Here is a 14,084-nt window from a genome sequence, read left to right as displayed (position 1 = left end):
ATGTGGGAACACCGTGTGCTCACATTGGAGCTCCATTTCCAGGAACCTAAGTTTTCCTTTTTCTTGTTTTTCTGTCTCGCGGGTTCCCAACAAAATGTGCAAAGGAGATAACTTTTTTGAGACCTTTCACATCTGAAAAGATTTTTATTCCACCCTCACTTGTGGTTGTGAAAGTAGAGAATTTTGCTTCTCTACATAAGTCACAATTAGAAAAAAAAAAAACTTAGAAATGAGGTGACAAACCTTAGGAAAGGATTAGAAATAAAAGGTTGGGTATCATTTTGGGTTCACTTTTTTTTTTTTTTTTTTTTTTTCCGTTTAAGAGACAGAGTCTCGCTCTGTCAGCCAGGCTGGAGTACAGTGGTATGATCACAGCTCACTGCAACCTCTGCCTCCTGGGTTTAAGTGATTCTCCTGCCTCAGCCTCCCAAATAACTGAGATTACGGGCACGCACCACCACACCCAGCTAATTTTTGTATTTTTAGTAGAGACGGGGTTTCACCATGTTGGCCAGGTTGGTCTTGAACTCCTGATCTCAAGTGATCCAGCCCCCTCGGCCTCCCAGAGTGCTGGGATTACAGATATGAGCTACTGTGCCTGGGCTGGGTTCGTATTTTGAAAGCATTCTTCAGTGGAATGATGGCTTTCCTAAAATTGAATATGTGTTGGTTTTGCTCCTGACATTTTAAGTGTTTGTTTTTCACCCCTGCCCCCAGCCGTGGTTCTCTGAAAGATCCTGTGGATGTGCCTCACTGTGGTTGTTTTTCATTGATCATTCATGTTTCTTGGTGGTCTCTTCGAATTTAGAAGCTCAGTTGTTTAGTTCTGAGTAGTATTTCAGAAAATATGATTATAAAATAATAAGTAGGTCTCTTTCCAGAAGACCTATTTGACATTGTTCTTCTTTGACCAAGTCTCTCATTTTCTAATCTTTTCTTTTATCTGTGAACAAAAGTTCTCTGAGCAGGAAATTCAAGGACAGAGACTTCATTCCAGCAAACAGCTAGTAAGCTGGTGAGACACAGACTTTGGTGTAAAATGAAAGTGTGTTCCAGAGAACAAAGGGAGGGAATTTGTATTTAGAGAAAGTTCCCACCCAGGTTCCCACTTAGGTCTGCTTATGCAAAATGCAGGATTGAAATTTACTTAGTTCTGATTGGTCGATGTTTGCTTACTTAGCTCTTATTAGTCAGGGCATGCAGACTTCTGATTGATCCATGTAGGTTACAGTCTATTGTTTGGTTCAGGAGGCATAAACAGGAGGTTGTTTGGTTTTAATTTGAATTTAGGCCCAGTTGGCTGCTCAGGACTCATCTTAAGAGACTGGCTCTTTACACCGGGCACGGTGGCTCACACCTGTAATCCCAGCACTTTGGGAGGCCGAGGCGGGTGGATCACTTGAGGTCAGGCATTCAAGACCAGCCTAGCCAACATGGTGAAACCCCATCTCTAGGCCGGGCGCGGTGGCTCAAGCCTGTAATCCCAGCACTTTGGGAGGCCGAGACGGGTGGATCGCGAGGTCAGGAGATCGAGACCATCCTGGCTAACACGGCGAAACCCCGTCTCTACTAAAAAATACAAAAAACTAGCCGGGCGAGTTGGCGGGTGCCTGTAGTCCCAGCTACTTGGGAGGCTGAGGCAGGAGAATGGCGTAAACCCGGGAGGCGGAGCTTGCAGTGAGCTGAGATCCGGCCACTGCACTCCAGCCTGGGCGACAGAGCAAGACTCCGTCTCAAAAAAAAAAAAAAAAAAGAAACCCCATCTCTACTAAAAATACAAAAATTAGCCAGGCGTGGTGGCACGTGCCTGTAATCCCAGCTACTTGGGAGGCTAAGGCAGGGGAATTGCTTGAACTTGGGAGACAGAGTTTGCAGTAAGCCGAGATCGTACCACTGCACTTGAGCCTGGGTGACAGAGCAAGACTTAATCTCAAAACAAAAAAAAAAAAAGAGAGAGAGACAGAAAGAGAGAGAGAGATTGGGTCTTTCAAGGCCCACATATTTATCTTTTTATCTTTTTGTTCTAATTTTGGGGAGTTTTTTAAAAATTTATTTTCCAATTCGTCTATTGAAGTTTTATTTTGGGAGCTAGTTTTTAATTCTAAGAGGTCTTTTATGTGCTTCCTGTTCAATTATAATGATGTTCTATCCATGTTTGAAATATACAGCATTTTTGTTACTTCTGAAAGTAATAATTATAGGTAGTTTCTTTTTTAAAGTTTTCTTCAATGTTCTTCATTATCTGTTTCCCCTGAGTACTGTTTTCTGTTTGTTTGAGTCTCTGTCTTTCTTGGTGAAGTGTTCTTCAACGCATGGTGATATCTTAAAATATGTTCATTTTGAGTAAGACCTTAAACACTTGGAACTTTTGCGTGAAGTGTCTGTATTTCCTTCCAGAGTGGTTGTGTGGTGAGCTCCCTTTTTGTGGAGAAGACTCAAACATTTTTATCTGGAGGTATTTTCTCTAAGATTCTTCAGCTTCCTCAGAGAGACCCAACAATTCGGGCTGGCTACATAATTTCAAGGCCCCGTGCAAAATGAAAATGTGAGGTCTCCTCTTGAAAAGTCAGGAAAAACGTTCAGTTAGAAATATTAAAACAGGCCCGGCATGGTGGCTCAAGCCTATAATCCCAACACTTTGAGAGAGCAAGGTGGGCAGTCTGAGGTCAGGAGTTCGAGACCAGCCTGGCCAACATGACGAAAACCCATCTCTACTAAAAATACAAAAACTAGCCCACTCCAGCCTGGGTGACAGAGCGAGACTCCATCTCAAAAAAAAAAAAAAAAAGAAATACTAAAATATAAATCTTTTTCTTTTAAAAATGTCTTATTATTTATAACACGTAATGAGGTAATGAGGACACATTTATAACAGCATAAACTACAAACAGCAAAGAAATATGTTTTGGTGTCCTAGTTTTATGTAAAACAATAAACCATAATACTTTACTAATGTATTAAATTGATTGACAAATCTTTCTGGCTTTTTTTCTGCAAGCTTATTTATTAAGTCATGAAAATTTAAATTTTTGCCAACTTGATTTTCAATCTAGGTAATTGAAAGTGATGTCAATCATTCTTGGCAAATGCAAGATCTCAAATGATTTGTTATAATTTTTAGTCTGAAGAAGAAAACCAGGTGGAAAGAACAACATGAACAAAGGGAAAGAGATGGGAAAGAGGGAAGTAGTAAAACAGAACGGACAAGTCAGTGAGGGAAAATCTACATTAAGACAGTGAGGTGGCTCCTGTCTATAATCCCAGCACTTTGGGAGGCCAAGGTGGGAGGATCTGTCGAGCCCAGGCATTCAAGACCAGCCTGGACAACATAGCAAACCCCATCTCTACAAAAAATATACACAGATCAGCCAGGTATGGTGGCACGTGCCTGTAGTTTGTAGTCCCAGATATTTGGTAGGCTGAGGTGGGAGGATTACCTGACCCTGGGAGGTTGAGGCTGCAGTGAGCTGTGATCATGTCACTGCACTCTGGCCTGGGTGACAAAGCAAGACCCTGTCTAGAAAAAAAAAAAAAAAGGAAAGAGAGTCCTAAATACCAAGCACAAAACTATAAGAAATGACAAAGGTAGGGCGCAGGAGCTATAAGTGGAAGAGAAAAGGGGAACAACATGAGATGTAGAAAAATTCTCAGAAAGCAGCTGTCTGAAACTCGATCAGACTCATCAGACTGAGGTTGTCAGTACTGAATGTAACCAAGAGAGTATAGGAGAATAAACAAAATAAATGATGATTAGAGATGTGCAGTGATGTTTGAGAGGTTAATTTCAGTAAAATGGTGGGACCACAATTCAGAAATAAGTAAGAGGTGAAAAGTACAAGAAGCAATGCAGAAAAGTGCTATGGAAACGGACAGCCAACAGAACGAATGCAGAAATATGAGCGATCTAGAGATAGAAAGGAAACACAGAGGCCACAGTCTAGACTCTTCACTTTACAGATGTGGAAACTGAGGCCCGAGGAGGTGACCAATTCCTTTACCTAACCTGGTTAGCAACGGAACTTAGACAGAAAACCAGTACAGATGAAATGGTAATTCAGGAAGGATAAGGATCAAAGGAACACTTTTGGTCTCCAAAGAAGATTCCCTTTAATGCCTCTGTTTTCCCTTAGGACCTCCCCTCCTTCTTCTGGTACTATGGACACACGGTCTTGAAATTATTTTCAGCATATCTGATAGAAAACTATGACTATGATACTTCATTGCTGAAGAGAACACAATGGTGATTTGGGTAAGGGAAAGAGAAATCTGTCTATCGTACTTTTTTATTCTTATAGATATTATACATTCCTGAAGCCTGGAAGACAGGAAGGGTTACTCATACTACATTTGAAATGCATCACTATAATAATCCTGATAATACTCCACCCTGTCCAACTCCAGAGATAACAAATAACTCCACGATAACTATCCACCTACAGAAATGGACACAGTACGGTAAAGCCATTCATTAAAAAAACACCCCATTATGGATAATTCACAATGAGCTGGCAAACATCATTTGGCTATGAGCAAAGCTCATCAAGAAACACCCTAATAATGTGTATATAAAGGCAAACCAAGCTGTTTGAGTAGGACGTTCACCATCAGAGCAACACCCCAGAAACAAACGCTCCAGCCTGGACACCATGTCTGTGCGCTTTTCTTCTACCTCGAGGAGACTTGGCTCTTGCGGGGGCGCTGGCTCTGTGAGGCTCTCTAGTGGGGGAGCAGGCTTTGGGGCCGGAAACACATGCAGTGTGCCAGGCATTGGAAGTGGCTTCTCTTGTGCTTTTGGGGGCAGCTCATCTGCAGGAGGCTATGGCGGAGGTCTGGGCGGGGGAAGTGCTTCCTGTGCTGCCTTCACAGGGAATGAGCATGGCCTCCTCTCTGGCAATGAGAAGGTGACCATGCAGAACCTCAATGACCGCTTGGCCTCCTACCTGGAGAATGTTCGAGCCTTAGAGGAGGCCAACGCCGACTTGGAGCAGAAGATCAAGGGGTGGTATGAGAAGTTTGGACCGGGTTCTTGCCGTGGTCTTGATCATGATTACAGCAGATACTTCCCAATTATTGATGAACTTAAGAACCAGGTAAGAAATGCCATGGCATGAGTGTTAGCACTCCTGAGAGTGTTTAGCCACTCACAGATGCACAAATGTATAAGCTATCACAATAACGGGGCTTTGCCCTCAGCTTCTAAATTTTAGGACTTCATTTTCAATATTAAAAATAATTTCTAATAAATTCTAATATTTGAACATGGCACATCCATCATGTGGTATTAGGTATGTGTGTATGCTTTTGGTAATATTAAAATATCAAAAGCTGCCCAGTGTCTCCAGCTATATATTTATAGGCTTTCCCACAGAAAGAGATTTTTTTAATGCTTGGGGTGGGGAATAAAAGAGACCACACCTGGCCAGGCACAGTGGTTCATGCCTGTAATCCTAGCACTTTGGGAGGCCAAGGCAGGTGGATCACTTGAGGTTAGGAGTTCGAGACCAGCCTGGCCAACATGGTGAAACCCTGTTTCTACTAAAACTACAAAAATTAGCCGAGTGTGGTGGCACGTGCCTGTAATCCCAGCTATCTGGGAGGCTGAGGCAGGAGAATCACTTGAATCTAGGAGGTGGAGGTTGCAGTGAGCCGAGATCATGCCACTGCACTCCAGCCTGGGCAATAGAGCAAGACTCGGTCTCAAGAAAAAAAAGAGGAGAGAGTGAGAGAGACCATACTTAAATTACCCATCTTCAAAAGAATCATCTGATTATTAGAGACATGCCAAAAATATCACTGTCATTTCATAGGTAATTTTATTTCAAGGAACTTTGAAATGCGTCTTAAATATTTCCTCAATCTTAACTAACTTTTCTTTTGTCAGATAATTTCTGCAACTACCAGTAATGCCCATGTTGTCCTGCAAAATGATAATGCAAGACTAACAGCTGATGACTTCAGGCTAAAGTAAGTAGAGCTGAAGATAAATAGGAAAAAAAAAGTTGTCTAAGCATTTTTTCTCCTTTATTCTTCTAAGTTATTTGAGGTTGGCTCAGTCTTTGTTCTTGTTTATTCATGTATTTGTTTTAAACAAAATGCATATTAGAATGAGTAACTAGCCGAGCAACATATTTTACCTGGGAAATTTGGGGACTAACAAAAATGAATGTCAAAGTCATATGAGAAAGAATTTTGCCTCTTCCCATTCTCTTGCTTCAATGAAATGTATTTGTGGCATGATAGGTGACCTAACTGAAGTTTTAAGTATTATCTTAATAGTTTTAGCTCAAAGCTTAGTCTGAGTTGTGATGTGCCATGTCTAATGACTAATCATGAAACTTTCAAATACTTTTCTAAGGTTTGAAAATGAGCTGGCACTTCACCAGAGCGTTGAGGCAGATATCAACGGTTTGCGCAGAGTCCTGGATGAGCTGACCTTGTGCAGAACGGACCTGGAGATCCAGCTGGAAACTCTCAGTGAGGAGCTCGCTTACCTCAAGAAGAATCATGAGGAGGTAGAAGCTCCACCAGGCTGGCTCTCACAATCTCCTCCCTCCCGAATTTTCAAATTAATTTCAGATGATAAATATAATATATGAAATTAACGTTCAAGAAGGAACCTGTCAGTTTCTCCATAAGGCTTAGATTGTTTAAGATGCTTCTGTGCATCCTTCTCAAAAGAAACAAACCTCCCAAAAAGTTTCTAACCCTATAGATCTTGTCCATCTGGCTCCTTTAAAAATATTCAGGCCGGACACGGTGGCTCACGCCTATAATCCCAACACTGTAGGAGACCCAGACTGGAGGATGGCTTGAGGCCAGGAGATTGAGGCTGCAGTGAGCCATAATCGCACCACTGCATTCCAGCCTAGGCATCAGAGCGAGACCCTAACTCAAAAAATAAAATAAATAAAATATTCAGATCCTAATTCCGTTAAACAAATATCTTTCAGGAAATGAAAGCTCTGCAGTGCGCAGCTGGAGGCAACGTGAACGTGGAGATGAACGCGGCCCCTGGGGTAGACCTCACGGTTCTGCTGAACAACATGCGAGCTGAGTACGAAGCCCTTGCCGAGCAGAACCGCAGGGACGCGGAGGCCTGGTTCAACGAGAAGGTAAAAGCACGCTTGGGTGCGCTCCGCGGGCGCCGGGCGAAGCAGCCAGCAGCACCCTAACGCGGCCCCTGCCGTTCCAGAGCGCCTCGCTGCAGCAGCAGATCTCTGACGACGCTGGCGCCACCACCTCAGCCCGGAATGAGCTTACTGAAATGAAACGCACCCTTCAAACCCTTGAGATTGAACTTCAGTCCCTCTTAGCAACGGTAAGCGAAAAGTTACAAAACAGATTTGCTTTAGAAATTGAGAAAAAAATAATCGAAGATAATTTTCTTCCAACATAATTACATATTTTAGTTTTTAGCCATTAATTACAGTGCTTGACATAAGACACATTTGCATTTTGCACATGACAATCCTCTTTGCCTACAAAGTATAGCTGGATGCTAATAATTATGAAATATTAGAAATTGGCAAATACGATCAAGATACTGGAAAAAGAAAATAGTTTTGACTTTGAATCTTCTATCCTAAGTCAAAATATCAAAAAACTCTCACATGTGGAAGCTAAAAAGGTCAATCTCATAGAAGTAGAGAGTGGGATAATGCTTACTACAGCCTGGGAAGGGGATAGGGGAATGAGAAGAGGTTGCTTAAAGGACACAAAATTACAGCAAAATAGGAAGAATCAGTTCAAGTGTTCTATAGTGCTGAGGATGACTACAGTTAAGAATAACTTATTCTATAATTTCTAATAGTTCAAAGAGAGGATTTTGAATGTTCCCAACACACAAATAAAGATAAATGTTTGGGACCTTGGATATGCTCATTGCCCCGATTCTATCACTACACAATGTGTGTTTTGAAATATAATTACGGAACCCCATAAATATGTACAATTCTTATGTGTCCATTTAAAAAGAAAAAGAAGAAAAAATCCTACTGCTTAAAGAGAGTAAAAATACATTTGCGCCACTCCTAACTTCATCTAGCATTCCTTTTGACTACTCAATTTTTTATTTATTTATTTATTTATTTATTTATTTATTTTTTTTGAGACGGAGTCTCGCTCTGCCGCCCAGGCTGGAGTGCAGTGGCCGGGTCTCAGCTCACTGCAAGCTCCGCCTCCTGGGTTTACACCATTCTCCTGCCTCAGCCTCCCAAGCAGCTGGGACTACAGGCGCCCGCCACGTCGTCCGGCTAGTTTTTTGTATTTTTTAGTAGAGACGGGGTTTCACCATGTTAGCCAGGATGGTCTCGATCTCCTGACCTCGTGATCCACCCGTCTCGGCCTCCCAAAGTGCTGGGATTACAGGCTTGAGCCACCGCGCCCGGCCTTGACTACTCAATTAAGAGCACTTACAAGTTCCTTTTAAGCGGCATAAACAGAGGCAAACTAGAGGCATGAACACTGACTATAAAACTAAACATGTGTAATGATAATCATAACTGCTTTCATTAAGTGTTTGCCCAGCACTTCCGCCCACATGTGAGTCCACAACAACCCCTGGGCACAGGGCAGGGCAGACGTTATAACTCATGTCATTATTTCCAAAAGAGGACTCTGAGATTCGACGAAGTTAAGCAATTCCCACAGTCCCACAGTTGGGTAACGAAGGCATCCAGAAGTTCTCTCCTAATTTTCTAACTCCCAAGTCGACACTTTTCCCACTATGGCTAGTAAACCACCAGAGTTTATCCACAGATGAAGCTATGAGTGTACATAAAATCAAGGCTTTATATAAAAAATACTTGCAGGTGAAAGGATAAGACACGCTCATCTTCATTCCATGTAAAATTGCAGTGAGTGTTCCCTCTGAGTATCTCTATAAACCCATTCAGATTCACAAGCCAATGAACTGAACTACTGTATTTAAAGCATAAGAAGGTCATTCTTTTCTGTGGTTTATTCTACTCATGGAACATTTATGCAGTTCACTGCAGGATGACTTTTTAATAGAAAGCTACAGTCCTCATGAGCCAACACTGTCACATGGCTAGAAATGAGTAGCAAAGTGTAGGCGGACTTCCAGTTGTATGGAAAGTGGCAAATTGTGCCAAACTCTACAAGCACAGGCTACATTGGTGCAGGGGAGGGATCTTTTTGTCTGTGCCCTGTGAAGAGAAAATTTCATCTTTTTTAGCACACCTGGGCATCTGAGGGACATTCAGCACCACCTGTGTCATTCTCAAATCAAAAAGTAGTATGACGTTTAATAAAGGCAATAATTAATATTGAACAAATAGAATCTTTTGGGTAAATGTAATTATTTGTGTGATGTAAGGATAATTATCTTAATTATCTCTTAAATGCTTTGACTTATTCTAAAACACTGTGACCTTTTCTATTAAACCATGTCTTACTAAACTACAGAAACACTCCCTGGAGTGCTCCTTGACAGAGACCGAGAGCAACTACTGTGCACAGCTGGCACAGATCCAGGCTCAGATCGGGGCCCTGGAGGAGCAGCTACACCAGGTCAGAACCGAGACTGAGGGCCAGAAGCTCGAGTATGAGCAGCTCCTCGATGTCAAGGTCCACCTTGAAAAAGAAATTGAGACCTACTGCCTCCTGATAGATGGAGAAGATGGGTCAGTATTGCTGTCATTGAGAAAACAATTCATTTTTAAGGTTACTAAAGATTATTTGAAATCAATTACAAAATATCTAATGATCTAGATCACATGGAGATAACACTCTTTTAGTGTTATTTCAGAATTTAGTGAATTCCCACCTTAAATCATTATTTTTCAGTTTCCTCAGTAAAGCAGAATGAAATGATTCATATAAGTGTTCTGTACTTTTACAGCTCCTGTTCTAAATCAAAAGGCTATGGAGGCCCAGGAAATCAGACAAAAGGTAAACAAAAGCTGTGTTAGGTATTCAGTGTTTATTTGTATGTATTTCAAACGATGAGTTATTTCCTATTTATGAATTTGATAAATTCTAACCGTTTATATGTGGCATTTTAGATTCATCTAAAACCACCATTGTCAAAACAGTTGTTGAAGAAATAGATCCTCGTGGCAAAGTTCTCTCATCCAGAGTTCACGCTGTGGAAGAGAAAGCCACCAAAGTCAACAACAAGAATGAACAGAGGGTGCCTTCCTGAACTGCCACCTCCGAGAAACAATGGCCCCCACATTAAAATACCAAAATGAAAACAGTTTCCTAAATAAGGGTCCCCTTATTTTTCTGCTTTTCTTTCAATGAATGAAGACGAGTTATTTTTAGAATAGTACCATTTCTTTGGCTTTTTCTCTATGGTGGTGTTTCAATAAACGTTCTTCCTGTTGCAAGTCATCTTCCCTGGTTCTGGCCGATCTTTGCATTTAGATATACCTTCCAATGGGTGCTGAATTTTGTCTTTAATTTCTTCTGTCGAATTCAGTGGTCTTCACAAGTTGGAAGTGAGTTTAACATGCAAACTAGTTGGAGTCTTTTTCACTTCTCTGTATACTTTTGTCTCCCTTGTCTCAGTACGAAAAGTACTTACTGAGCACACACTATATGCCAGATAACGAGGATAAAACAGTTAATAAGATCCAGTCCCTGAGGTCAATAGGCTCATAGACATAGAAATAAGAAACTGAAGAATCAGAAACAACCTTAAACATAAAGGAAAGGCTAGAAGTGGTGATATTTGAAGGTAGAAGGGGAAAAAGAGAGCTGTGAGGATAAGGGTAAGAGGAGAATTCCAGCGGGTATCGAATTCATCATCTTGATCACTCCACCATAAGGGTAGGAGTTCACAAGTTCTCTACTTCGTTTTTGCATTCCAAGACTGCAGAGCCATGTGGTTCTCACGTCAAATGTAAGTTTTAGTGCAATAATTTCAGCACCTACCATTAATGAATCTATTTCAAGGCTGGGAGTGGGAGGAGGTTAAACTCAGCAGAAAACCCTCCAGAGGTTTATTTGTGGGTGAGAGATTTGGCTCCCCCTCACCAATCCCATAACAAAAACAGCCTGTTTTTCTCTGGAACCAGTATCCTGTTACTGAACTCTGTAGAATTGGTTCAGTCCAGTTGAAACACAGTCACTTTCGAGCTGTCTTTCCTCCTCTCTTTCCCACATGCATGTAGTAATACCTAGATGAATGTAAGGCAGATACCCTCTCACTTAACTTTTTAATTAACCAGTTCTCGCATCATATACCCTCATATCAAAATTAGGAAAAGGAAGCATCCTACCACATAGGAGTTGAAAGCTTACATTCACACAAAAACCTGTGCACAGATGTTTATAGCAGCTTTATTCATAATGGCAAAACTTGGAAGCAACTAAGATGTCCTTGAGTAGGCAAATGGATAAATAAACTGTGGTACATCTAGACACTAGAATGTTATTCAGTGCTAAAAAGCTATGAGCTATTAAGCCATGAAAAGACACAGAGGAAACTTAAATGTATATTACTAAGTGAAAGAAGCCACTCTGAAAAGGCTGCATACTGTATGACCCCAACTATATGACATTCTGTACAAGGCGAAACTATGGAGATAGTAAAAAGATCAGTGGCTGCCAGAAATTGAAGGAGAGGGATGCACAGGCAGAACACAGAGGATTCTGAAGGCTGTGAAAATACTCTGGATAATACTGTAAGAATGGACACATGTCATTATACATTTTCCAAACCCGTAGAATGTACAACACTAAGAGTAAACCGTAATACTACAAAGCCTTTAATTTATTATTATTTTTTTAGTTAGTCTCACTCTGTTGTCCAGGCTGGAGTGCAGTGGCGCCATCTTGGCTCACTGCAAGCTCCACCTTCCGGTTCACGCCATTCTCCTGCCTCAGCCTCACGAGTAGCTGGGATTACAGGCGGCCACCACCAGGCCTGGATAATTTTTTTTGTATTTTCAGTAGAGACGGGGTTTCACCATGTTAGCCAGGATGATCTCGATCCCCTGACCTTGTGATCCACCTGCCTCAGCCACCCAAAGTGCTGGGATTACAGGCGTGAGTCACCGAATACTTAGCTCAGATTTCACAGTATTTAAGACGCCTGACCACCAACTCACCGTAACTCAGGGAATAAATTCTTTCTGCTAAAACCAGGCCGATATTCAAGACCTTTAAATATGACTTCCAGGAGAGAGTCAATAATAATTGATAACCAGCACTTACTGGGGGGCTAGACTCTGTTCTAAGCATCATTTATTCCTCATGACAACCCTATGAGGTAGGTACTGTTATAGTCCTCGTTTTACAGATAAGGAAACTGAGGCAGAGACCAGTTGAGTAATTTGCCCAAGATCACACAGCTAATAACAGGAAGTGCTGAAATGTGTAAACCACACAGAATGGCTCAGAGTCTGGTGCTCACCACGACATAATACCATGCTACTGAGAACCTTATGACTCCACTTTCCTTCTAGCAAGAGAAGGGATAAAGAAACTACGTGCATGCTCACTCCAGTCGGTCTGACATTAGCAGAGACATCAGTATCTCCTTCTTCCCAAACCAAACCAGGGAAGCCATTTTGTGGAAGGACTTAGTATACCAGAATCTGATTCTCAGGAAAAAAAAACAAAAACAAAACAAAAACAAAAACTAGGAATCTAGTGACAAAACAAACCTCATTCAAGTTCAAGAAAAAGGGTTATCTAACAGAAATATAGAATGTGAATTTTAAACAACAGCGTACTTGAAACTAAACAATAAATCTATTGGGGGAAAATTAGCATATGATCATCAGGACAAGATAATGTAACGAAAAACTTTATCCTGAAATAAGGAGACAGCAACACTGCATAAAACTTAATTCGATTCATTTTGAATACCTAAAATACGTATGCACATCATGTAATGTTCTACTACCTAGTAGATTTTTAAGAAATGATCAGTTATATACATCCAAATACCACTTTCTTGCCATGAATAAAATAATCAATCTTGGGGGAAAATAGACTGAAGTGGTCCAGAGAATTTGTTAAATCTAACCTCCACTTCCAGAAAGAACTAGAGCATACCTACATTTTAAAAATAAGTATTAGTTTAGAGGAAAATCTATGATTAAAATAATTTAAGAGACCTACGCACATGAGTAAATAGGCAACAACGTTTCAAGAAGGAATTAAGCATCATACATTCCAGTCCTGCTTTGATACGGAAATGTTTTGTGGCCACTTAGCTTCAGAGACAACTCATCTCCAAAATGGTCCTAATAATATGTGCTTAACTTATTTCACAAAAGATAATTTGTATTTGTAAAGTATCTAGAGATAAATAGATTATGTTAATAATACTTTGAAATCTCATAACAACTCACCTAAGAAACTCAAGCTCTATAAACCATTAAACTGACAATATTCTCTGTTTTTCTTGTTTTATTCCTGGGAAAAATGAGCAAAAGATTAAAAATTTGACCAGGTCACAACAAAATCAGTAAAAAGTCTCTAAATAGGAACTGTATCTAGGTTATCATGCACAGTTTTAAACCTAAGCTGATGGCCCAGTTATAGCTTTGTATTTATTATTTATTTTTAAATATTTTTGATTTAGAAAATCCATGCAGTCCACTCAATGTTACATACATTTTAGTGACAATAATGTTGGACGTTTTCCAAAGTATTCAGTATCCAGAACACTGAAAAATATCATTCAGAAAAAAATTACTGTTTCAAAACTAAATCCATAATTAGTTAACCAATCAATTTATGTCATTATAGGTGATAGAGACTTCACCCTGTCTGACATGTCCACTTTATTATAATAATTTAAACAATTAACATTTTAAAATGTTTGTGCCTTTCAAACTGTCTTATAGTCATTCATGATTGGAACTGCTCAACATTCATTTGAGACTGTCTGATACTATTATTTTCATTTGCCCAGTAGGGAAATGATCCAAGCCTGGATAACTTTCCAGGGCATCAAGGCAAGAGAATAAAGAGTAATTCCCTGTGACAACTTATCTTCTCTCTAGGGTACCGTAAGTACTGGTTTTCTAGGTAATGATGAAAATGCCTCCCTTCTTATATATTTTACTCCTTGCTAATCGCTCACTTCTCAAAATAATTCCTAA

General features: G+C 40.5%; 1 protein-coding gene across 1 annotated transcript; it reads left to right on the top strand.

Annotated features, from left to right (window-relative positions):
- The first annotated feature begins 4,597 nt into the window (after positions 1-4,597).
- KRT27 (keratin 27) lies at positions 4,598-10,356 on the top strand. Its single transcript, XM_010388521.2, has 8 exons — positions 4,598-5,090; positions 5,882-5,964; positions 6,356-6,512; positions 6,951-7,112; positions 7,193-7,318; positions 9,427-9,644; positions 9,863-9,912; positions 10,026-10,356. Exons 1-8 carry the CDS (start codon positions 4,647-4,649, stop codon positions 10,163-10,165), a joined length of 1,380 nt encoding a protein of 459 aa, XP_010386823.1. The 5' UTR covers positions 4,598-4,646; the 3' UTR covers positions 10,166-10,356.
- Positions 10,357-14,084: the final 3,728 nt, after the last annotated feature.

The sequence above is a fragment of the Rhinopithecus roxellana genome, chromosome 19 (genome assembly GCF_007565055.1).
Source record: "Rhinopithecus roxellana isolate Shanxi Qingling chromosome 19, ASM756505v1, whole genome shotgun sequence".
In the NCBI taxonomy this organism is placed as follows: domain Eukaryota; kingdom Metazoa; phylum Chordata; class Mammalia; order Primates; family Cercopithecidae; genus Rhinopithecus; species Rhinopithecus roxellana.
This window is presented reverse-complemented; position numbering and strand designations above follow the sequence as displayed.